General features: G+C 39.9%; 1 protein-coding gene across 2 annotated transcripts in view; it reads right to left on the bottom strand.

The window, feature by feature from the left end:
* Window positions 1-1,180: 1,180 nt before the first annotated feature.
* Window positions 1,181-25,570, bottom strand: part of reps2 (RALBP1 associated Eps domain containing 2) — a 25,666-nt gene continuing 1,276 nt past the window's right edge. Inside the window, exons 2-19 of one of the 2 annotated variants that reach the window (XM_005732350.2) lie at window positions 20,056-20,179; window positions 19,386-19,561; window positions 16,900-17,008; window positions 16,391-16,497; window positions 16,164-16,305; window positions 15,983-16,046; window positions 13,906-14,074; window positions 13,765-13,818; window positions 13,460-13,538; window positions 12,773-12,841; window positions 12,384-12,432; window positions 12,160-12,296; window positions 11,776-11,837; window positions 11,571-11,660; window positions 7,886-7,972; window positions 7,663-7,796; window positions 6,369-6,474; window positions 1,181-1,830 (exon numbers count right to left, since the gene is read on the bottom strand). In XM_005732350.2, the coding sequence (XP_005732407.1) occupies window positions 1,762-1,830; window positions 6,369-6,474; window positions 7,663-7,796; window positions 7,886-7,972; window positions 11,571-11,660; window positions 11,776-11,837; window positions 12,160-12,296; window positions 12,384-12,432; window positions 12,773-12,841; window positions 13,460-13,538; window positions 13,765-13,818; window positions 13,906-14,074; window positions 15,983-16,046; window positions 16,164-16,305; window positions 16,391-16,497; window positions 16,900-17,008; window positions 19,386-19,561; window positions 20,056-20,179 (1,827 nt within the window). In that variant the 3' untranslated portion in view covers window positions 1,181-1,761. The remainder of the gene's footprint in view (window positions 1,831-6,368; window positions 6,475-7,662; window positions 7,797-7,885; window positions 7,973-11,570; window positions 11,661-11,775; window positions 11,838-12,159; window positions 12,297-12,383; window positions 12,433-12,772; window positions 12,842-13,459; window positions 13,539-13,764; window positions 13,819-13,905; window positions 14,075-15,982; window positions 16,047-16,163; window positions 16,306-16,390; window positions 16,498-16,899; window positions 17,009-19,385; window positions 19,562-20,055; window positions 20,180-25,570) is intronic. The other variant, XM_005732351.2, reaches the window with a different exon arrangement.

The following is a 25,570-nucleotide window of genomic DNA, read 5'->3' as shown; positions in this document are numbered from 1 at the left end:
TAGCTAGTGAAACATTTTGTTTGAACCAACATGCCAATTAGCCAACAGACCAAATGAGTGAGCCAGCATTCTCATCAGCTCCTATAACACATTTGTAACTAATAAAAAACAGATGATGCATGATAATAATAACAATCAGAGGAGCTATTAGAGACGCGAGTGCAGCACATGACTGAGAAAGCGGCCCATCTGTGGGTGGTGTGTCTTTAATGAGAGCCAAGTGTGTCAGAGGATATTTTGGGATGGCAGCAGCAGAAGGTCTGGGAATACAGCCATCAGTAGTGATCTGGGTGACCCTCGGTTGTTGTGTCTGTGTCACAGAAAAGCTCGGCTGCTTTGTGACTGCCAGAAAGTTTCGACTGCTGCCCGTTTGATCTCTCCTGCCCTCATACCCAACATGTGATAACGGTTTCTCAGACATCTGTTTATACATCCAAATTTAGTGGAGCTGTTGAGGCATCTTTATACAGCAAACCAGTGGTAATAAAAGCATTTCAAGCAACAAAAATAGACTTTATTGATTAGTTCCATTGTTGTCTTAAGACCAGAGCTCAGTCGTGCACAGTTTCAGATTCATTTACATTCTCACATAAGTTGAACACAATCATGCAGTTTCAGGCTTGCCATCTCATTATCACAATCATGATCCAACAGTAGTGTGAAAAAAAGCAATAAACACATGACCATGCCTGCTTTTTCAGCCAGTCTTTAAATCTATCATGACTATTAGATGATTATTGTGCTTATTATTTCATTTTTTAGCCGTTAATACTGATTTGGGTTTTGCTTTTTTTTTAGCCTGTAATATTATAAAAGTTGTTATAACAGCAGATTGGCTGTTTAGAAAAAAACTCTGAGTTTAAAATAATCTCGCCAATAGCAGATGTAGATTTTTACTAAGGAAAAGGCAATTTACGAAATCGCAATTATTATGAAGAATAACTGTTGACATTGTGAAATCTTTTTTTCATCAAGGCCAACTCTGCATGATAACAAACATAAAGATGTCAGGCAACACTTACATCAAACATGTAGCAACTTCACATGAAAATGCTCATATTACATACAAATCCAGTGTCGACATTCGTCACATGTGCTACGGATACAGTCCTCAAAACACACATTTTTTGTGGACGCTCAAAATGTTTTGTTGAATCAGATTCATTCCACATCTAATGTTTTATTTTTTGCCATCCTTTGAAATGTGCACTTTTATTTTTCCTTCCAGTGCAAACAGCGTAAGAACGAGAAATCAATCTGTAGCACCATCGCTTGTTTTATTGTGTGTGTGTGTGTGTGTGTGTGGATATAGATGAAATGTGGTGCGTAGAAAAACATGAAATCTGAGAAGATGGGCTGGACAGAAAATACGATTTTTCATAATCATGGATAGATGTGCAAACACGTCCTGTAAACCATAAAAGATTTATGAGAGAACCTAACAGTGAATCACAACACAAATAAGTTAGAAAGTCATAAAGAAAACATTGTACATGTGCATATTATACAGTGATTAAAAACACACGGTTTAGTCCTGCAGAGCATCTTTAACAATAATGCAAACAAACACATGGACTCGAGCTGGAGCTGATAATTCAAGAAAAGTAACATCCCTGTCTGTTGAGTCAAAAATGCACTTTGCTTCCATCGTCAGACAACAACCACTTGTGTCTTGGCTTAAACATTTGTGTTTAATAGAAAAACCGATGCGCGCCCCTGTGACAGAACGGGAAGGTGACTCCGATCAGACTTCGGGCTCAGTCATGTCGAAGCCAGAGGCCGTAGGAGCTCCAGCTGGGACTCCAAGGTGACCCTTTCCTTATGAACCACCTGCAACCAAGCAAAAGAAAACATGACCTCTGATCGCTGCAGTCTGAACAAGAGATGCACCTCAGGCGGTAATGACATTATTTGCTTTGTTTTCTGTGGTGACGACGGCCAAGTACAAGGTTGAAATCTGGCCAACGGCCCCAAACGGTCACAGTGTTAATTACTACAAAATATGAAAGTGCTGGGAAAAAATGAACAGCTTGCAAAGATTTGAGATACAAGATGACGTTTACAAATTGTAGAACGAAGCAGGAAACCTTAACTAAAATCAGGATTATTAATGTGCTCCCTGCGGGCAAACGGTAGAATGGTAGCTTCTGGCTTTCGATGCAGTTGATTGCAGTTTTAAACTGTGAAAAATGTGTTTTTCACCCTGAAAGCTTCATGTGGATATGAAGAAAAATATAATGGTGCAAAATTCCAGTGCACATCATATTTTGAGGGCCTGTGAATTAGAAATTATTCATGGTATGAGGTAAAATTTTGCAAGCCTTTATTAAATAGAAGAGAGAGAAAAAACTGAGGGCATGAATGGGAAATACAGGATCTTTGACTGAACCCCAGTTCACATTAAGAAACATCAGAGCAGTATTAAAGCAAACATTTTGTGTTAATATCCCAAAAACAGAAACATACAATAACAACCATTCTTTGAACCCAAAGATTTCAAATAATGATTAAAAGTTACACTTTGAAACACAAAACACTGCAGACAGACCGATTACTGACTTTTCCGTCCATCACGGGCACGGCGGAAAATAAAGGCTGTCGCGGCAGCCTGCTTTTATTACTGGATTATTGTGTCAAACTGCGCCCGCTAACAGCTTGTGTCAGACCTCTGTGCAGATTCTCCGGTGTGTTACTCCTGTGAAAACTTTGGGCAGCTTAGTGTTTAAAATAAATCACTGATTATGGAATTATTTTCTTTGATGTATGCGTTTTTCCTGCGTGGCGCCCAATCACATGCCTTCTCCCAGACCTTGTGAACCCCTGCACAAAATATGGAACTGATTATGTGAGTGGAGAGTATGTACAGCATTAATATTTGGAATCTGACCTTGTCACTCCCAACATTAAAGCACAAAGCTCTACACAGCATGGAGGGGGAGAGACGATAATAACTTGCCCCCAGGGAGAGGGTATACTGCAATAAGAGTATAGCAGGAGAGTTAAGTTAACTGCCTGTTTGCTATGGTGTGTGTGTAGCACGATTAATCCCCTCAAGTGGCCTCTAATATTCATTACACCCCCAATATGAAGGTGTTGGACAGAACGATGGAAACTTCCTGACTAATCTTAAGACTAAGGGTGTAGCTAAGGAAATATTACAGTTTGCCACCTTAAGTGGAAGAGACTGAGTGAATGTGGAATATTTACAGCTTTAATATCTGGAATTTAGGCCCTGACCTTGTCGCTCCCTAAAAGAGAGCACAAAGCTCTGCACAGCAGGAGAAAGAGGAGTGAACACAATAAGTGCCCCCAGGGAGAGCGTACACTGCCATGTGAATATAGCAGTAGACTCAAGACTCAACAATGTAAAAAGATTAATCCCCCGAAGTGGCCCCTAATGTTCATTACACCCCCAAAAATGTGAACTGAGCATAATAGGATTCGTCCACTCTCAGTGCTGTACTAGCTGTAGGCCCGAAAGCTTAAGATTTACCCTGAAGGTGGCAACAGAGGAAAGGTCACGAGGTCAGTTCTGATGTGACCGTGGAAAATAAACAGAGTTAATATTAGACACTTACTTTTTGGTGTCTCCCCACTCTGCACTAGAATAAAGGTCATAAGGTCACTGATATATCGAGTTGAATGCATTGCACTTATTAGACTGCTAGTGCATGAAAAGCTAATATTTTGGCTTGAGGTTGGTGCTCAAATGGAAAAGATTTCTGTATATGCAGAGCATGAGACCTACAGTTAAACTGGAAATTCAGACTAATAGCATTGCTGGTGGATCATGTCTATCCAGGCTAAACTTGAATAGGCCTGCACCTGCCAACGTATCTTCACTGAACATCAACATTCTTAACCGTATCAGATGAAAACTTCATCGGAATTAACAGATTTGTTGGAATATTTATGCACTTCCTTCTCTGGGATAAATCAAAACCCCGGTTGGATTTTGTGTTGCATGCAAGTGCTGCTCAGTTGGACAAATTTCCAGAGTTAAGAAGCTGCTCCTCTAACTTTATTATGCTCACGTGCCTATTATCGTTTTGTTTTATGTCATTTAAAAACGAAAATGACTCATGTTTTTTATGTATATGTCCCACTATAGTATAAATTACAGTCTTGAAAAAGAACGTTTTCACATGACTCTCTGCATTTCTGTGAAAAACTAAATGCATGCCATGATTAGGCAGCTTGTAAAAACACCTTTATCAGCAATAACTTGACGTAATCTCTGTATGACTTTATCAGTGTCTTACATCACTGTGGAAGAATTTTGGCAAACTCATCTTTACAGCTTTGCTTCATTTCATTCAGGTTTGCAGGCACTTGTTTATGCACGACGTTTCAGGCAGGTTGAGGTCTGGGCCATTGCAACCGCATGATTCTTCTCTTTTTCAGCCATTCTGTTGCAGTTTTGCTGCAGTGCATGTGCTCAATGTTCTTTTACATGATCCAGTTTTAGCCAAACTTTAGCTGTGGGGGACACAGCCATTTATTTCTAGAATATTTTGGTATACAGAGGAATTCATGGTTGTCTCAATGACTGCAAAGTGCTCAGGTCCTGCGGCTGCAAAACAAACCCAAATCAGCACGCATCCCCCACCATGCTCGACAGGTGGTATGAGGTGTTTAAGCTGATGTGCTGTCTTTGCTTTTCTCTAAACGTAGTGCTGTGTGTTATGGTCTGACATGTCCATTCTGTCCGTCTAAAGGACGTTGTTCATGAAGTTTTGTGGTTTGTTCAGATGCACCTTTGCAAACCTAAGCTGTGCTGCCATGTTTTGCAGTTTCTCTGAGAATTGCTTAGTCTGAGCTTGTGGTGAATTTACTCGGATGTCGACTGCGGCATTGTGGTAAAACACCCAAATTTTCCAGACCATCAAATTGTTAAAATGTCTGCGTTTACAGAGCTGTTCACACTTGATTAGTGATGATTATTTAATCAAGAGTATCTGATTAGCAGCACCTGGCTACTACTTACCCTCATGGAAAGATGTACTCAGTATTTCACAGGACTGCACAGAGTCCTGTAAAAATATATTTTATGTCCATATATATGCCTGGTGGTCATGGTTTCCAGTCATTTTTATACATAAGGACTTCAGTCATCTCTATCAACTGATAATGGTCTAATGGTTCTCACCTAATATTACAAAGTAAATGTAGGAAGATTTTCAATTAAAAGTTTCCTATGATATTTTATTTTCATCAGCCATGTTTCTCAGCAAGACTCATAACCAAATTTGCTGACTTTTCAAGCAGGTGTTCATGTGACTTTTCCCTGTCAGAAAAGTGTTTTTAATCAGTGATTCTGACAACATATTAATCCACCTTTCATTTATGGATATTTTTCTTTAAACTTTCTTGAACTGTCTTTGTAAAAAGTCATGTCTTCCTTTCCATCCAGCCTTCCTTCTGTCCCCACACATGCACACACCCTGTTGTAGTTGGATGCCTGACCGGCCCAGGCTATATTTTGAAGAAGACAGTTGTGAATGCCAGTGGCTGTTTGGTATTTCAATAAGGCTCAGGTCTATATAAAGACACATATGCCTTTCTCTGCAGAATTCCACAGATGCTTTGAGGACGTGGGAGAATTAGAACGAATAAATATCATTCCAGATGACCTTTCACAAAGGGAAAGGAAACATAAATCCTTGAAATCTGAGAACAAAATAGCCTCTTTGCATGATATTTTAAGATGTTACAAAGTAGGTCCTTTGTTGGTAGCATTCTTCTCCTTTTTATTCCTTTTCCTCTGTTGTATTAAAGCTATAAAAGCCCTGCATGGTAGCGTGAAGGTTCCGCTCCTGGATCATTTATGAGGAGAATGACAGGCATGCAGCATGTGCTCCAAATGTGAGTGAGAGTGTGTTCCACGGGCAGATCACCAATGCAAACAGCCAAGTCTTTGCCATTAGTTCAGCTATGACTGATGGGCAAAGGAGGGCAGACAGTTGAGCTTGAGGCTTTTCACAGAGTTGGATCGGTAGGAGCGTTTTGCTGTCAGCAGCAAAAGAGCAGAACTCAACTTCTGACACACGTTTGAGGGGATTTTGAAACCGAGTTAACTTGAACACTACCACGCTCTTGTGGTTGCAGCTGAAATGCAATGTTTAGTACTTCTGTTGTTTAATTGAACTGTCAGAGTTAAAGGTACACTGTAGTTCTGTGTGTCAAGCGGGCACCCTTTATATGTGTTTTCTAAGCACTGCAGGGCTGGTTTTCCCATTTCCCAGAGTCTTGAAGGAGGTGGAGGGCAGGGAATGTGAGAAAGTTGTAAATGGGCACACACCGCTACAGCAAAACCCAAGTGGTATATACAAAGTGTCATGAGCTCAAAAAATACCACATGAACTAACCTTAAGTTGCTGCTGGAGTTCGCTATTAAGGCGTGTCAGCACAGCATTGGTTTCCCTGTTCTTACGGATAGCCTGCTGGATCTCCCTCTTCTGTCTGGGCAGCAGTCTGAAAGAATTTCATACAGTTTTTATTTGCTATTAAATAGAATTTTAAGGTGAATAAAACAGCATGGCATGGCTATAACAATCTCCAGTTCTTCCAGCTTATCAGAGGTTTGAACTTTGCACGTCAGAAGAATAAGACCAGTTGCAGGGGTCGCTGCAACTAGGAGGCCTCCGCTGTTATTGATGATCACGGTGTATCGCACTGACAGTTTCAATGAGCAGTCTGGTCAATAAGGAGACAGAAGCACACATGGTAGAGTCATTATAGTGAGTTAGAGTGTGCCTTAATGTCTGGTGAATTCCCCTCTTTGGGTGGGTTTTGTGGGTTTTACGATCACTTAAGAGCATGTAGGTACTTTTAAGAAGCTCTTTGACCTGCATTAACTCATTTTTCTGGCCACTTGAGGTAGAGCAACAAGCTGTAAACATTGGTATATTTTACTCATAAAGTTTACAAGAACTTTGCATGCAGTGACCTTTAAAGCTTGAAGCAAAAACTGCATTTTCTCCAATTTGAGGCTCCAAAAGTTAGTCACCTGACAGTCAAGTTGTTACAATGCTCAGAAATGAACATGTTTAGAGTCTGACAGAAAAAGGGTTTTTTGTTTCTATTGTTTTTATAATTTACCTGTTTTGCTTCTGGTAGGACTTAAAGTTATTAGCTGCTGCTTTGACACCTTTCAGACCTTTGCTAGGCCTCACTTGATCTAATTTGAGCCACTGAGCTGGATCTCTCCACTATGTGTTTGTTGTGCGAGTGTCTTCTGAAGGTTTTTTTTAATGGTTTAACGAATAAAGGTTAAAATCTGTTGGTCATTAAATGCAAAGCTGGTTTACGGCATTTCCATGTTGGCTTCACATTTTAAGACCTAGAAGCATCAACGGTCACTGCTGGCTTAAAATAAATGATTAAGTTGAGGCTTCAAAATACAGAATCCAAAATTAATGACAGTGGCCAAGTCCATCTTTGACATGCAGGCTGTAGGCTAACACATTTAAGAAAACCTCACAGTATTCTGCCAGTTTATCACTGCAACCAGCGATTTATGTAGTTATTCTCTTATATAAAGCAATGACTACACCAAATTTAACACAGGTTAGTGTTCCTGGCTACATTTTAACCACTGCTAAAAGTGGTGGCTATTTTTAGCCAAAGTGATCAGTGTCACAAGTTAAATGTTTGACTAACTTTTGAGGAGTTTTAGCAGGAGGAGGAAATGGCACCGCTGGTGGAGGTACAGTCTCCAGGTTTTGGCTCTCTGGGAGATATTTCCTGCGAACTGGCTTCTGTGGAGGTTGATTGTGAGAGGCGGCAGTCATGTCCTGAAACCATAACAGATGAAAAGATAGAATTACTGTAAGAAAGACACTGACTGTTACACAAGAGGAGTGGCTCAGTGAGCAGTCCTGACCTGTTGTGAAGGATTCGTCATGTCCTCAGTGCTGAGCCCAAATCTGGAGTGTGGCCCCTGATCTTCAGGTTTCACACTGCTCTCCTCCTAAAGGCAATAAACCAAAAAACTTGGCTTGGACGTTTGTCATGTAAGATAGATGATAAAAGATCTATTCCTCCACGGAGAAAAGAGTGTTGATGCCATGATGAGGTGAATTAAATTGAGAGAGGAGCTATAAAGAGGCAGAAAGAAATGTGCTGGCCCTGACCGTGTATAAATCAGCACCTTCCCTGCAGGGACTGCGATGTAGGGCTCTCCAGACACGGCCTGCTCAGGGGCAGCCATGATGGATTACTTTGCTTTTATTGCATCACCTTGCTGCCTTATTCCTTTGTTTTAAGATGTTTAATGTGTCACCACATGGTTTTTAGGGCGAAAGTGTGAGGACAGGCCCTAGTTTTGTGAAAGTTGAAGGCATTTCTTACAGCCTTTCCCATCTGTTAATGTTGGATTTTGTGAATTTGATCCGCTAATTTGTCCGGGCTGCAGTCTTCACTGTGGCGGCAGTGGGCTTTCGTGATGCTTAAAGCAGGCTCCTGTTGTAAATTGTACCCAAGAAACCTAAAAATGCATTTTGCTCAGAAACACCAACTGACTTTCAAATAAATGGCCCTGAGATTCACTGCTCCATTGGACGCGAAACACAGCCACAGCATGGAAACATACAGACGCTGTAGTAGTTGCTACAGCGGCAAAAAAACCACAGCAGAACCATAAGCAGAGTGTGTGGTCAAATCAGCTGCAAAGGCTGGTATTAAAGAAGTGCCAACACTGTCAGTTTCTAGAGCGTGCATTTTTAAAACTTTCCTCATTCAACTGGAATATTTAAGAGCAATGAGACAAAGGAAGCTTATTCAAACAAGAGGAAACAAAACACAAACTGGACACAACAAATGAATCAAAAACAGACAACTTTAACCTTGTCCAACTTTCTGTCTGAATGTATCAATGCATGCAATGGATCAACTGGACTCTCTCCACTCCTGGAAGAGACCAGTGGACCTTGGTAAGCACCAGGGGCGTAATTTCCAGGGGGTTAGGGGGGTTATGACCCCCCTAATAATCAGACCCAACCAATATACCCCCCCCAATGTTCAGCACAAAGTTGCACTGATGGTAAGCACGGATAATAACTGAGCTAACAGATACGTTAATATGTTCTACTGTGGCAATAACATAGACTGTACCTAAAAGATGGACATGGTTACAGTGATGCCACCCACTGGTTTGTTAACTACAAATCTCTCACTCGCAAACTTTGTGGCTCAGTCACAAAGCAGGCCCACCCTAAAAATAAACCCCGATTTGGTCTCCTCGTTTCCTCTGACCACAAATTTCACGTTGCGTTAAATACAACTTTAATCTAACAATTGAGACGTGAAACGTGACATCAAAGCTTTTACTGACCTCACAGATCAAGTTTACCATTAGGGTCATTTCTCCCAGGCTTTCAGAAAATAACTAAATAACAATATCAGTACTTCAACAAGCTTCATTCCTCCCTCTAGTTTTCTCTTAAATGCAGTGCATGATGCTTCAATAGTGACCACCTGTTTTTCACCACATGTAGGGCTACTTTGACTTCAGCGCATCAGGTATAGTAATACTCACTACAGAATATAGCCTGTAATACAGTAAGTAATGAGTGATTTCAGACATAGCCATGTACTTAAACTGCTCCCATGAGTTCCCCACAAAAGCAGGTGTCAAAATATTCACACTTAACTCAAGATTGACATGTTTTATGTAAAAGGAAGTTATTTTTAAGGACGCTTATACTTCACTGATTTACAATGCCTCTCTGAGGAGCTTGGGCTGGTGTGGATTTCTATTTGCCTTACTAAGTGAGAAATGTACATCTTATAGCTACCTTTGGGATGATCTAGTGCAGCTGGTTTTAATTAAGTAAAACACCATGTGGGGAGACAGAGAGGTGGCCGTGCTCTATCGTGATGGGGAGGAGAAGAAAGAGTAATGGATCCAAGGTCAGAGTGAGAGTAATGAAAGGGCACCTTAAAGATAAGTGATGACAAAGACAGAAGTTAGAACTGAGTGATTTACAGCAGTGGTCTCCAACTGTTTTTGCGCCACGGACTAGTCTATGTCTGACGATTTTCACCGACCGGCCTTTGATGTATTTATCCGCAACACCTTAAAGTAAAACCAGTACCGGTACAAAAAAAAGAAGATTTATTCATAAGACCCAGGAAAACCGAGTTAACAATAAAAACAATTTAAAAAATAACGATAAAAACCAATAAAAACCCTGAAAACCATAAATTTTACATTCGAGCCGCAACTCTCACGGCCCTGTACCAAACAACTCACGGACCGGTACCTGGGGGTTGGGGACCGCTGATTTACAGCATTTAAAAACTAGAAAAAAATCCCACATCCACACCAAAATGTAGGCAGATGCTGGGCCAATAACAAATCTAATCTATGCACATTTTTAGCACGCCACAAAAACTGACACTTCAAGCACATCTTGTCTAATGAAGAGTATGATTTAGAACACACAACACCTGATGCGAGGGGCAGTACTGAAGCAGGAGCTGCTTTGCCTTTTGACCTTAAAACTACATATGATTTTTGTAATGAAAGCCAGAGGTTTGGACGCCATAAAGCCAGAAAAAGCTGCCAAAATCGCTTCACTCCCACAAGAAAAACAAATACTGAACATAGCTGCGCAAATACAATAACCTCTGAGAAAGGAATGGGGATTTTTTTTCCACCTGCAGTTCCAGGAAATGTAGTGCAGTAAAATACAGTACTTTTCCATGTGCACACAGCGTTGATTATGGCTGTGGGGTGTGCGGCTCATTTAAACAAACACACACATTGATAAAAGTACCAAATGCACCACAGTAATTAGCGTTTGTGTTACTTATCATACGGCAGTAGTGAAGTTTATAAAGCGATTCATTAGAAAGCAACCACAAAATCAGCTCAGTTTTACAAGCAGCATATGTGCTGAAGGACACGGAGGATTCTGAAGTGAGGATACTTCCTAATATGGTGCTTACCCATGATTTTTAGATTAGGCTTCCTACTGAAGGAAGAGGAAATGTCTAAGTTGTCAGACTATGGAGAAGTACAAAAATGACACAAAGAGAAAAAGGAAGTGCTCTTCCTGAGAGGATGCAGGAGTATTTCAAAATAAAATAAATGATGAGCAGAACCATCAGTTTAATTTATTACAAACCTTTCAGCATTTTCACAGGTCCTTAAAGCCAACTATCATTAAAAACATACTGAAAGGAACGACTCGTGTATTGCGTTCAATTCAGTCTGAATGTAACTTGCTTTAAGAAACTGAGTAGCACCACTGGAAACTCTTTGAGTAGTACCGCCTTCTCAGGAAGGATTTTTAACAAATACACAATTTAGGCTTTAAAAAGCCATCTAATTTGCATGGACTTTCATGTACACTTCTGTCAACCTTTTCATTTATTTGTGTCTCGTAATAGAAACTCATACTTTTCCCAAGCACGTCTTTGATGACACTTTTATATATCTGCGATGGAAAGTTGTGAAGTGGAAAATGCTGACGTTTCTTTTTGTAACTGCAATTTGTGTTGCTGTTTGCTACATTTGCAAATTCCCACTGAAACAAAGGCAGACGTTCAGGTTTAATGCTCACCTCTTCTCTGAAGTGACTGAAGTCAGCAAAGTTTGGCTGCTGCACTTTGCTCTGGACAGTTTTCTCCGAAGCGCCGATAAAATGAGAAACCTGACAGGAAAGAAGATTTCTGTCACTTTTAATCTGAGAAAAAATGATGTTGTTGTATTGCTTTGCTCACTAGCATGCAGTACTACCATCAAAATCTTAATCAAACAGGAATTACCTGCGAAGCTGTCGGTCTAGGAGGGAGGGCTGGAGGAGGCAGCAACCATCCACTTTTTACTCCTGGAATCCCAAGTGAAAAGCTTACATTGCAATGATGTCATACCCCTGCTTTGCTCTCGGGATACAGATTTCCCTCCTTAAACTCAAATATACCATGCACATTTATAACCACAAACTGAATGGCTCTCTTGTGAGTCTCTCACCTTTCAGACTGAATACTGAAAACCACGCATCTCCATTTCTGCTTTTGTTCCCCATAAAAGGAGAACTGCCATAAACGACGTATAATAACTCAGTTGCAAAACGCACTGCTGCTCCCAGCTGTTTGTGCTTCTCACCTTCCGTATTGCAGAGATAATATGATGGGAGGAGCAGGTCATACCTGGAGCGCCCTGCTGAAAGAGCTTATTGAGGTCCAGCGATGAGGCCCTGGAGTGGGTCTTCTGGGGTCGAGGGGGAGGGGTGGGTGGCTCCTCGGCCTTCTTCATAGCGTCTTCGATTGAAGTGCTGGAGTAGGACCTGGAGGTCACACGGATGAGAAAATGTAATAATGGTTAATGAGCAGCTCAAGTTGAATCATTTTAGTTGGAGTGGGTTCATTGTCACCTTGGTCTAGTTTTTGTCTTCATCTGTGGATCCAGATCTTGAGGCGGTTCTGTAAGAAAGATGAATACTAATAAGTGTGCTCATTTTCAATCAATCATCTGTAGGCAGATAATAACCACCAGGGTTACTTTTTATTTTTATCTTTCACCAAAAATATATCTTACATCTAGCCAGGAGAGAGTCGTGCGCTTAGAAAACGCAACCAAATCACAACAAACAAGCATTTTCACCGAAGCAGACAAAAGAGGAAAGATCCCCAACTCAGAGAAAGTACTGAAGTATTTGTGGCACCCCACCAACCCGAGCTCATCTGAAACTTGTAGCACATGATGTACTTTTACACAGGAACAGAGAAATCTCCCCCATGCTAAGGGAAGGGTTAGTTTCACCTGGCCGCTCAGGAAAAGCACTGAGCTGAAGAGTTACTTTGTCTTGAGATGTCGCGAGCATCTTCACATCTGTAGACACAGTAAAAAAGAAAGATCAGAAATGACGATGCAACAAAAAAAGTGTTTTTTCCCCCCCGTATTTAAAAACTCTGATAAGCAATAAAGACCTTTTGCCTTAACTCTGCTTAGACTAATAATGTCTTCATACACACTCGGCCCCCAAGGGCCCACTCTGAAACACCCGTCCATCAAGAGCATATCAGAGCAGCATTTACTCACTACTTAAGAAATTATGGTTCACTGAATAGATTTGCTTTATTTCAGTATCGCATAAACTGAGATCTTTTTTTGGACTAAGAAATAACATATGTTAGCATTCTCTCTCTGCTTTGTTTACTTTTAGAGGATGAGTGGGATAACAGACATGTATTGTCCTTTTGTTTGTTAGTGTAAGGAAATTACCATACTTACTGTATGGTGGATTTATTTCTGTGCAAATGGCTTGGAGAGAAGAAGTACTGAAAGAGCACCATGGGACTTTTTGAGAACCATTATCCTGGTTACTATAGTGTTATACCTTTGGGAGAGTACCTAGTTCAAAGTGAATCTGTTTTACATGTGATTTTAATAAGCATAACTTTTTTACATTTGTTACTCAAAAAAACAAACTAATTGCTATATAATTACCTTGTTTACTGGATTCTTCTTTCAAGTCTTGTTTCGTTGAGGTTAAGCTTGGCTGGAGTCTCTGCATAATGCTCGGATCCTAAAAATACATGGCGCGAAGAAAATCAGGACGTGCAAAGACTGAAATAGTTTAAAGTGTGCATTTCAGGAAGTAAAAGATGCTCTAAGCTCAACCTGTTGCCTGGTATGCAATGTACTTGAACCTAGTTGTTCTGTCTCGTGTTCAGCTTGCTAGTGCCCCCTACAGGCAACAGGATGAAACTACAAATAAACATTTTAAACAAACCACTGATGATTTGTTTTACCATCTGATTCGGCCTCCGTCCAGGATCCTCAAAGACAATTAAAGGCCCTGTACTCTGTTGAGAAAGCATGGTATAAAGAGCCCAAGTCTGAATAAATTCATAACCCAAATAATTAATTTTTGCTACTTGTGTCCGTCGTACTTCATGAGTGTCCGGTATGTCCTCTTCGTGCTGCATGAACCCCGGCCGCAGGCTGGGAGGCAGCGTCTCTGGGAGAGGGTAACCATTCTTTCGGGCCACAATCAAGTGGAACGCTGTGCAAAACTCAGAAAACGTGAGAGCCCCATCTCTATCCACATCACTCAGCTCCCTTTAAAAGAGATGACACACAAAGAATATATGCAAAACCTGAGAATGGAGCTGTGAAACAATAATAACACATAAAGCTGCATGAAACTATTCTGTTAACACTTTGTATTTAAGTTTCGTGGAAAGCACTTGGTAATCTGTTCAAAATTCTTGGAAAATATAGCTTTCTTTGAAACTGAATCTTTATTTAAAATCAGATAAAGATTAATTTAGTAGCAGGCATGCAGCGCAAGGACCACAAAGACTACTTAAACCAGTAATATGTTAGAATCAGTTGAGCAGAAGTATATAAATTACAGTCTCCAGTTTCATAAATTTGTGACATATTACCAAGTTCTTTCCAGGAAACTATTATAATTACAGGGACATTAATCTGAAATTATACACCAGTAAAATGAAGTGTTGCCACAATGTTTACTTGGCCTTTTAAACATGATACTGCATTAGCGGTTAGCAGGCATTCTGTATAGATTTTGTCTTATTCAAAATTTATTACAAGTGAAAGCTAAGCCATGACATACTGTATAATAACATAAACTGTGAAGATATAAGCAAATACTCTTCTGTCAACATTACAGAAAGAGTTTGACGCTGACGCCAACCTCTGCTGGCAGGCAGTTAGCAAAGTTATTGAGTTATTCTGATAGCCTGCTTCTAGCATTATAAGCTAAAGCTAAGCTAACTTGCTGCTACCTATATCGTCATATTTTTCTTTCTTAATGTTAATATTCAATTCAATTCAAGGTTCTTTATTTGTCACATGCATAGTTATACAAGTATAACACACAGTGAAATGTAGCCTGACACGCTCCTCGACATGTGCAAAAACGGGGGTGGGGGGGGTAGAGGAAGAACATACACACACATATATATATATACATATATACATACATTGGGTGAATGTGCAGTAGTAGCAGCAAGCAGATGAATTCTGTACATTAATATGAATAGACATCTGACTATTTTACAGGATAGACAATATAAACATATTTAAAATTAAAGGTAAATTGTTACTGAGTTAACTAACGAAAGCATAACAGTAACACAGCAAAAAAAGGAAAAAAAATCCCCGAATGTCCAACTTTTAAAAACAGGGAGTAATAGCCTCATGTCTTTATGTTCAAGGTTTTCTTACTCAGTCACAGACTAGTTACGTAAATAAGCTAATTTGACATTTATGTTTGCTGATCTCTGTTTCATCCCAGCAGCCAAGATAAGGTAACCTAGCGTGTTGACTAGAAATACTGTAGATTGTATATACTTGTATTCATTTATTGTTATTAAATTGACATAAACTACGATACCATGAGTAAATATTTTAGTGCCAATAATATAATTTAACCACCAACTGCTGTTATATGGCATTTTATGTTAATGTTTATCTGCTTACAGCTTCATTCTTCCCATCTAGCAGTGAGTAGAATTACATGAAGGTAAATAATCATAGTTCCAAGGATATAAGACTAATTTTGAGACTGCCTAAACTGAGCATTACTCAATTTACAGAGCCATTAAGAAGACTACTGTCTTCACCAGTGGGTTATAGTTTGATGTCCATAAGCTGGAGCTTGATTTTTTTAAATCTAACTGTGCCAAAAAAAAAAGAAAAACAATAATTTTTTTTAAAAGTTGTAATTTCAAATAAGAGGAAATTAAACCAGTTTTCCAGTTCAAACTAATGTAATCTCATTTTCCCCCTTTATTTCATTAAATAAAGAGTTAAAAAATGTTCCTGAGGCGAAACCTTTTCCCTTTGAGGAGGAGAAGTGTAGCACTGGTCTGCACTTTAAAAACAAAGGCCTCTGTCTGCCTCAGAGGGCATGCTGAGGCTCTTGGCTGAAAAACACCAAACTGACCCCAGAGCAGAACAAGGACACAGACAACACCATCATGAGTCAGCAGCACTTACCAAATGTGGGACAGCTCTGGAATTGGGAGCTTGGATTTTGTGAAGAAATTTTTTGCTACAGCTCCTTGAAATAACAAAGTGCAAAAAACAGGGAAATACTTTTATAGCAAGATGTTGTTGTTTTTTTTGTTTTTTTTATCTTTAGATGAATGCATTTGAGGTGCAGGTGGGCTGTCCATACCCAGGATGAGAGCCCCCAGGTCAGGCTGCAGGCTCTTGAATTGATTAGTGTAATACTCCAGCTGTTCCTCTGTGATCCTCCAGGGGTCATCCTCAGTATAATCTGAAACAGCCTGCTGCTCGAGCCTTTCTACTGAGGAAGCCTGAGCACATACAGAAAATCAAAGTGGCATAATACAGACTTAATAAAACATATTTGTAAATCTTTAAAGAGAAAAACATCAGTACCTGAGCCATAGCTGGATGCTCCACAGTGGGTTTGGTCCCGTATTTGCTTGGTGAGGAGTGCTGCTCCAGCTGAACGATCGGCCGTGAGGAATGTTTGCTTTCGTAGGCTGAAGGATAGAAGAGAAAAACACAGCTTTGACGGAGGAGAAACTTGAGACTGACATGCAATGATTTCCTGCTGATTACACTCCTGGAAAATGTGATCTGAGAGAATGAAAGATTTACAGATCAAAAGGAACCGTGAGAAGAAAGAAACCGAAAGTTTCGAGGAATGAACAGGTGTCAGAAACTCAGGAAAACCTCATCGTTTTCATTTCTCAGTCCGACTTATTTGTTAATTACAAATGTACAAGCAAGCTCCAAACATGCTAAATCAGACAGTTTATGGCACGTGAAGAATCTGGAGAACTCTACAACTGCACAGACAGTGGTAGAACTTAACTAAAAAAAAAAGGGGGGGGTTTTAAAATTCTGATTTCCAGCTTTAATAGGAGTGAAAATGATCTCACCGATTTGCGGGTCAACTCCATTTCTCTGCTTGGCGTATGGGTAACTGCGATATGTCAATGGCGAGCGAGGTGGTGAGCTACACGGGGATCGTGGTGGCGACCAAGGTTCCTTTAAATACAGGGACAGTATAAATGAGGGGTGGGTAATCGATTTTCCAAAGAGCCCACATGAGAAACAGATACTGTTGCAGACAGGACAAACAAGTAACCTGAACTTAGTTGTGATCAATATTAATTTTATCTCTCTCAAACCGTGGAGGAAGTATTTGTTATTTCACACAAACAAACCAGCATGTAGCACGTGAACATTTCTCTAGGTGACTCAACTGTGCTATATACAGCCTAAGATTCTGCCTACCTAAGTGGCCGATGCTGTTGCTAGTATTTATATTTGTCCACAGTGTGCTCTGCAGTTTTGGCGCCCCAAAAAATTGGTTGATGATGGCGTTTCTCCTGGGTAGGAGGGAAGAACGGTACCATTACAGCCATTTTGGGCTGCGTCAACACGTTGTCAACGATAAGTTATAGCAGATTTGCAATTAGGACGTACCTACAGCATAGATTTAATGCAGAGGTCTAAATCAAAAACACCTTACACAGACCATAAGATGTGTGGCATCAGTAAGAAGAACAGGGACACCATGAATCACTGATAAGTCTTAATCCATATGTCAGTTTTAGGCTGTTATATTTCTTCAAACCATTTTTTAAAATATGCAACTTGTGCTGTAGCAGAATGAAAAGATATAAGTAAAAATATTATGTTCGCAAATCCCTTGGCTAACTAAAGGAGCTTTCTTACACATAACTACATAAGCTAGCAGCTAAGTTGTTATTGCCTACCGTCACAACACTTAGTTCACCCTCCAGTGGGCTAGTTTTTCAGAGTATGACATGTTTGTATTCCATCTTTGTAGTCCACCAGAGCACCAATGATAATAAAGTTCTTTATAGAATTTCCACCTTCTACACTGCTGGGTTCATAGGGGGCCCTTGCAAGGTCGTCTAGAACAGCGGTCCCCAACCTTTTTTGCACCACGGACCGGTTTAACATCAGACAATATTTTCACGGACCGGCCTTAAAGGCGTGTTTATCCGTGTTGCGGATAAATACAACAAAATAAAATGATACAACCAAGACAAAAACTTTGGTATTTTGTAAATATAATAATAAATGCAAATTCACTGTGTAATTGAGTAACTTTATTAGCAGCGTAACATCCTCCTTTCTGCTCCTTAAAGCTCTCTGGTCGCTATGGTAACACGTACATATTTCTTTCAAAATAAGACACACAACTACAACATGGGAAAAGACCCAGGGAAACTGAGGTAACGACGAGAACCCTGAAAACCATAAATTTCACACCCGAGCCTCATCTCTCGCGGCCCGGTACCAAACGACTCACGGACCGGTGGACCGGGGTTTGGGAACCGCAGGTCTAGAATAAATGGGGCTATATGCACATTTTGTGAGCTAAACATTTTCATCACCTGTAAATTATGATCAAGACAATAGTTGAAGTTGAAATTGAAGGTTTTTTTTGTATTTTTATTAGTGCTGTCAGCGTTAATCTCTTTAAAATGACGTTAAAGCCATAACTGCATTAACGCCGCAAATCTCTGTTAGCAAGTTAGCGCAGATCGCCCTGTGCACGGGGCTGCACGGTGCTAACGCGTTGACACCGTGCAGCCCCAGAGATTTGCGACATTAATGCGGTTATGGCTTTAATGTTTAATGTTTAATTATTTAATAGGCCTGGTTTTATTAGGCCTATTAGGCTTTAACGAGATTCATTTTTATAGGTTGTGATTGTAATAAAGCACCTTTCTGGGAGTATTGGGGACATGACAGTATCACAAGGTATTTTATGGAACCCCATATTTTTATTTTACTCATGAAATGAATAGTTAAACTAACCACCAACCATATGCACTTAAAGTTTAGCTATCATCTGCCATTAAGCAGGAACATTATATTATGAAGCCTTAACCAACCAAATAACATGCGCTAGTAATTTTATTTCAATTTGTTCATCTTATCCATCCTATATTTGAAAAATATAAATACAATGTTGGCTTTTGTCTTTAAAAACTAGGGTAATACATAGTTTTGCAATTTCGCTCCATTCACTTCTTCTCAGTTATGATTGTTCTGTAAACACCCGTTGCTGAAATGCAAAAAACACAACAAATCCATGACACTGATGCAAAAGTTTGATCCTGCTGGCATAACTAAGTTATTGCAATTTGTGGTCAGGGAGGTCTCCGGTCATCCAGTTCTAGTAATTCTGATTAAGGACAAACTGGAATGACTGAAAGAGGCTTGTCATTCTTCTCTAATCTCTCATCAACTGCTCCGATGATTAGAGCTGACTGGAATGTATTTGCATACTTCTTGGTCATACTGCATAGCTGCACTAAGCTATAATAACTTTGATGCATGCATACAGGCCAAAAGTAGCAGATGGCAGCGCACACAGGCTTACCTTCTTGTCTGTGCCGGCCTCCAGATGTCTGAAGGTGTTCCTGTCTGTTGGAGTCCAGATAAGAGAACCGGGTGCAGAGCCACACTGTGCGCCCTGAGCGTCTATGCAGGAAGGGACAGTCGAGTATCGCATCTCTGGTTCATTCTTCAGACCAACAAATCTAGGTAGAGGTAGATCTGGAGAGACAGCACAAAAATCATTGATAGAAATGATATATTATTTATTTTGACACCAACTCAAATGCTTAAGTGGATATACAGTATAAGTGTTTTTTTAAATTTGTCTCATGATTTAGGCCTAGCACAATGACCTTTGATACAACTAGAATTAGTACGAGGGAATTAATCAGGATGAACTTCTTTACAGGCTTTATTCTGCTGAGGAGAGCTACTACTACATACAAAAATGAATATGAACCGATAAACATATTCCTTCTAATAATCCATGAAGCTATGTGATTTTATGAAGAAAAAAACCCACACACATTAGGGTTTCCTATTTGGGCAGGGTGTAAATGATTGTGTGCTCCTTGTAATAAGGGCAAACCCACTTAGCCCTTTCCATGCGACTCCCCTTTCATCCAGATTAGGCCAAATCCTGCCATGTTAAGATAATCTCCTGATCCCCTTTTCCTCTCATAAGACGCCTCCTCTCTGAGCAGCAGACTTACTGGCGGTTACGCTCTCCAGGCGAATGGGTAGACCAGTCTGGGCAGCTGCGAGCAGCTTCAGAGCCACGTAGAACTGAGATGTACCAAAGTAACCCAGACGCTTTGCTCCACACACCTCAGTCACCTGAAAAAGAAGTCAAAAAAAGACTTTTGCATTGTGAACAACTGAAACCAGCTGAAACATGCTACGACCAATGCCCTGAATTTGTGACACAGTTATCTATGTCCAACAATGTCATACATCTCAGCTTTCATGCTGCCTGCAGTGACAGAAATATAATCTAGCCAGGGCTAGTTTAAGAATGTGGTTATTTTACACCCTGATCAAGATCATGTATAGTAGAAAATTATGGGTAAATAGAATAAAACTAGAAGAAAAGTATGAAAGAGATTAGCACGATGTAATCTGTTTGTCTTTTTCTCTTTTGTTTCAAGGTACAATGCTTCCTGGGAAGCACAGCGGATTAGGATTATCTGGAATAATAAAGAAAAAAAAATACTGTAATACTGTAATACTGAATCAAGTAATAACACCTTCTACGCTCTGGTTTTAAGATATTATGTCTACACTTAAGGAAACCAAACAGTACCCTATCTATCTACCTAGCTAAAATACGAACCAAACCTCATTTTAGTTTAATTTAGCAAAAAGGCTAGCCAAAATTTGACAAATGCTAGCCTGGCTTTGTTTTCTTAAAAAACAAACAAAAAAACCTTTTGTAGTCCTTTAGTTTTTCACCACACATTTATTAATAAAGGGACAGCTCTATAGCTTTGCTAAGCATATTAGCACAGGGTTTAGCTTCTCTTAGCACTAGACTAGAAGTAGCAGACTCTGACTTTTAGCTTTTTTTTTTCTTTTTTTTTTAAAGTCCTTGTTGCTTTTATATCTTTTAGCCAATTATTGATTAATTAAGCGATAATTGTGGTATTACAGTCAATTTTTTTTTAGCTAAGCAAATAATTAGCTCACAGGTGTCAAACTCCAGGCCTCGAGGGCCAGTGTCCTGCAGGTTTTAGATGTGTCCTTGATCCAACACAGCTGATTTAAATGGCTAAATGACCTCCTCAACACGTCTTGAAGTTCTCCAGAAGCCCGGTAATGAACAAATCATTTGATTCAGGTGTGTTGAAACAGGTTGATATCTAAAACCTGCAGGACACCGGCTCTCGAGGCCTGGAGTTCGAGACCCCCGCATTTGCTTAACTTAAATCTGTGGCAGTGAAGAAAACAATTAGTATGGTAACACCATTTATCACTATCATTTTAAATAGCTTAAAAATGAACGCAATAAACATGACATGTCCATTTAATTCAGAAAAAATCTCTTAAAGCAGTTTTAAAGCAACCCGTTTTGTTATTACTGGGTAAGCTAACCGTTTTGTTTATGCTACTTTTTGGCCATACATCCCTTTATTGTTTGGCTTATTTGTGGGTGAGACATTTCTTCTAAATTGAAAAGTAAACTTTAAATTGTGTTGGTGTTCTTTCCCTGTCAAACTGTCCCAGCAACTCAATAAGGCACCCTTGGTTTTATCACTAGAGCACATTTTCCGCCAAGGCCAATGCCATCTTGCAAATTTTATAGTAGCCTAAGTGCTCTGGATCCTCACCAAAATGTAATGCCCTCTTCTTCTGGCCATTCTCCACATCTCCACTAAGGCTGGATTCATGAAATCCAGATAGATATTTTATTGTGGCAACAATGGAATTAAAACCAGTAACACAAACATGTTTTCATAAACTGACAAAATTCAAAGCAAGGTCTACTTTTTTATACGTCACCAAAAAAAAAAAAGCCTACATGAGCCCATTTTAGTAAATATTTAGTGGTATGCACTTCTGAATCCGAAGAACATGGGACCCTGGTCCTATCTATTGTCTAATGAGGCCAAAGGGCTCACGTTGCCTTATGAGACATTATTTCTGCTTGACCTGCAGTGTTTTCATTAAACAGCTTTCACAGGGGCAGGACATTCAAAACAGCTACAGTCTTGTGAGAAGAGGCTGAGCATACAGCTGGAGGTCAGGTCTGCAGCACTGATGTGTGCGCCTGATTTCAGCGGAAAAATGATAGATGGTGAGGCTATTGCAGGAAGAACAGCGAAGGCCTTCAGGAACCAGACTGACAGCTCAGATCTACGGCCTTAGGGGAAAGTTATTTAAGGAAGGTGGAATGATGCCAGAAGCATTTCAGCGCTCACTACGTCAACACTGGTGCAACTTTGTGGATACTACTGAATCTTATGGCTAGCTGAGGATGTAATTTTAGAGAAGAGCCACGTTATTCAACATATTACCCTGTAGTACTAGGGAGAATAATCTGACCAGATCCACTGTCATTGCTGATAAAAAGCATTTGTTAGCAGTCAGGAACTTCTTTTTTTCTCTTTACTTTTACATTTTAATGTAAAAGTATTTGACTGATGTGCAAAATCCAAGATTAATCCATGGGTTCACATCTATTGTGGATACAAAAAGCAGTCTGGGTGGCATTGATGTTTCAACTGTCAGCAGTTACGCCAGATTTAGCTTATTGTTTGTTGTGGTGTTAAGCATCTGCTGTTTCACAGACACAAAGCACAGAAATCGGCATTTGACTCTTAGGAGTAACTTGAGTTCTGGGTTGGAAACAAACAGCAGCCCCCAAAGCTGAAAAATACAACGCCAAAAAGTGAGAATGGTTCTACAATTTCCTACCCACTGCATAGGGATTATTTATAGCTCGCCTGAGTTAGGACATTATTAGGAAAATAGACACTTTAACTGACAGGTGGATGTCGACATGTCCAGCTGTAGCTGGCAGCTCCTGTTCAACTAAGTTGCAAACTGGACCTCTCGACTGTGGTCGATTTGCCCCAGTTTTGGTGTGTGAAAGTATTCTAATAATTAGTATATATATGTATATGTTGTTTTTGCAGTGCATGTGTACTGTTTAACTGTATAAAAATCTTTATTTAAGTGTCTAAAGTAATAAATATATTTTTAAATATATTGCCAGTATAGGATTAGGCCCCATTTGAAATTCAAAATTGTCTTAATTTTTCATGGTATAGATTCATAAAGGGCTGGGCATGATCAGCAACAACATTATGGTATTATAAACAAAACTCAGTTGGTATTAAGGGGTCTAAAGTATGCCAACAAAGTATACCCCATACTGTTATGCCAACACAAGCGTTAACCGTTGATACAGAGCAGGGTGGATCCATGCTTTCATGTTGTTTACAGAAAATTATGACCCTACAATCCAAGTTTCACAGCGGAAATCAAACCGGCCAGTGATTTTCCAATCTTTTGTTGTCCAATTTTGGTGAGCCTTTTGAATTGTAGCCTCAATTTACCATTCCCTTTTCCACAGCATTCTCTGTAAACTCTAGAGATGGCTTTGTGGGAAAGTCCTCAGCAGTTTTGGGCAAATTTCAGACCAGCCTCAACAGCTATGCCACGTTCAAAGTCACGAAAATCACCTTTCTTCCCCATTCTGAGAGATTCAGCAGGTCATGTCTAGATGCCTGAATCCATTGAATTTCTACCATGTGTTTGGTTGATTAAATATGGCCACAGACAAATAACTCTCTATTTATATTCTTATAGTCCAACCATCATACGGCAGGACCAAGAGGATAGGTCATCAGTCCATTGGAGGGGAAAAACCCTGACAACCAATTAACCACACGCTCTTAATTTAGAATCAGCCATTAATCTTGCAGGAAGTAAGCGCACTGAAACCTACTTACACTTACTTTAGGTTTGATTAAACAGTACGTTATGGTGGAAAGAAAAGGTGGTCAGTGTTTGCACTGTTTAACGAATTAGTCAGCAAATTACGGTGATAACACTGAGCGTTTGCACATCAACTACTTCTTTGCTGTGATACATTATCTACTATATGCACTGCAGATTGCTGGAGGAACCCCCGGACAAACAATGTGATGATGCCATTTGTAAAGTACCACAAACAGTTTTTTCATACTAGACAACTTACGTACTGATATATTAGTCATATGCCTTTTTCCATTAATATTTTTAAACAATCAGCTAGCAGCACCAGCACCATCAAACCAGGATGTGAGCACAGGAACTCTGACCACACCCTCATTCATCTGGACAGGTTTGACAGCACATCTGTCAACACATCGTTTCTGTGCAGGAACCTGAACGTGGCATTTACGCACAAACACATGCCAGGAAAATGAACTACAAATGTACTGCGAATTGTATAGGTTGGGATTTACAGTGGCTGCAGTGGCTGTTACTTTCCCATGATAAAATGTTATGAGGGACATCCGCTTAGATGGCGGTAAAGTTAATCTCAGGCAATAGCAGTGTGACCCCAAGTCTTTATACATCCATTTAATGAGCACAACAGCTGACCTCACAGCAGCAGGCGGAAGCCTCGTGCTTTTTTATTTATCTGCTGTAAACAGATCAGTTAGGAAAAAAAAAAAAGAAACTTCCTGTCTAAATTTACTAAATCTTAAATCAGCAGAACATACCTCTACATACAGCACATGGTGGAAAATGTCCTTTGTTTTAGCAAATATTATAGCATGATTGTAGCACAACCTCAAGAGCCACAACATGACATTTAACTCACGGAGGCAAGAGAGGACATAAGCCAGTCTCTGATACTGTGTGACATGATGACCCAGAAGTCAGGAGTGACTTCAGGAGCGATCGTGCAGGCATCCTGCCGCAGGGCCAAAACACAGCTCAGAAGGCTGCGTGTCAATCACCCCCAAGCGGTGGCGGCGATCCAGGCTTGACAGGAAGGAAGTGCGGCTCAGTGCCAAACTTCCTGACACCCACGCAGAGACACAATAGCCTCCCATCGAAGGGAGCAGACCCCTTGGGACAGAGGGTGGCGTGAACGGAGACAGCGACCCGCTGTGCTCATCTGAGCTGGAAAAATGTGTTTTTATTCCTGTGATGGGTCGGCAAAATGACTCTCACTGGGTTCTTTCATGCTGCAGCCAGCGAGACACAGTTAACACCACCACTGCTATTAAGTTGTCTGTCAAGTTTGTCGGGTATCAGCCCATAAAGCTTAATTAATAACACGCAAAGAAAAACAAGGAGCTCAGTAAAAGTTTTAATTAAATTTGTTTACGTGTTAGTTTTGTCTGCTTTTAATTAGACCCTCATTCTTTCAGAAAGGATTTTGAAAGCATGGGTTAATAAAGTGGTGGGTTTTACAAGTTTTAAGATCCATAACCACAAATGATATGCTTTAAATGTTTGACTTTTTAAGTATTGTAAGTTTCAGATATATTGCTGTCTTTGTAAAACTGCTTTAACAGCCATTTATGTGCCATATTAAACCTCAGCAAGTCTGAAGAATCTATATGTTTTATAATCCATCACAGAAACATCAAGTTTATAGGTTATGATTTCTATATCAGATGAACTGCTGAGCTGAAATAACCAAACTGACAATCTATTTATTATTGATTGAGTTAAATTATTTCTCATTTTAAGATGTTTCAACCATTTGTCTGACAAAAGGTTGCT

This window comes from Pundamilia nyererei, unplaced genomic scaffold (assembly GCF_000239375.1).
Source record: "Pundamilia nyererei isolate P.nyererei 1_Seehausen unplaced genomic scaffold, PunNye1.0 scaffold00046, whole genome shotgun sequence".
In the NCBI taxonomy this organism is placed as follows: Eukaryota; Metazoa; Chordata; class Actinopteri; order Cichliformes; family Cichlidae; genus Pundamilia; species Pundamilia nyererei.
Note: the sequence above shows the minus strand (reverse complement) of the source record. Positions and strands in the feature narration are given on the sequence as shown.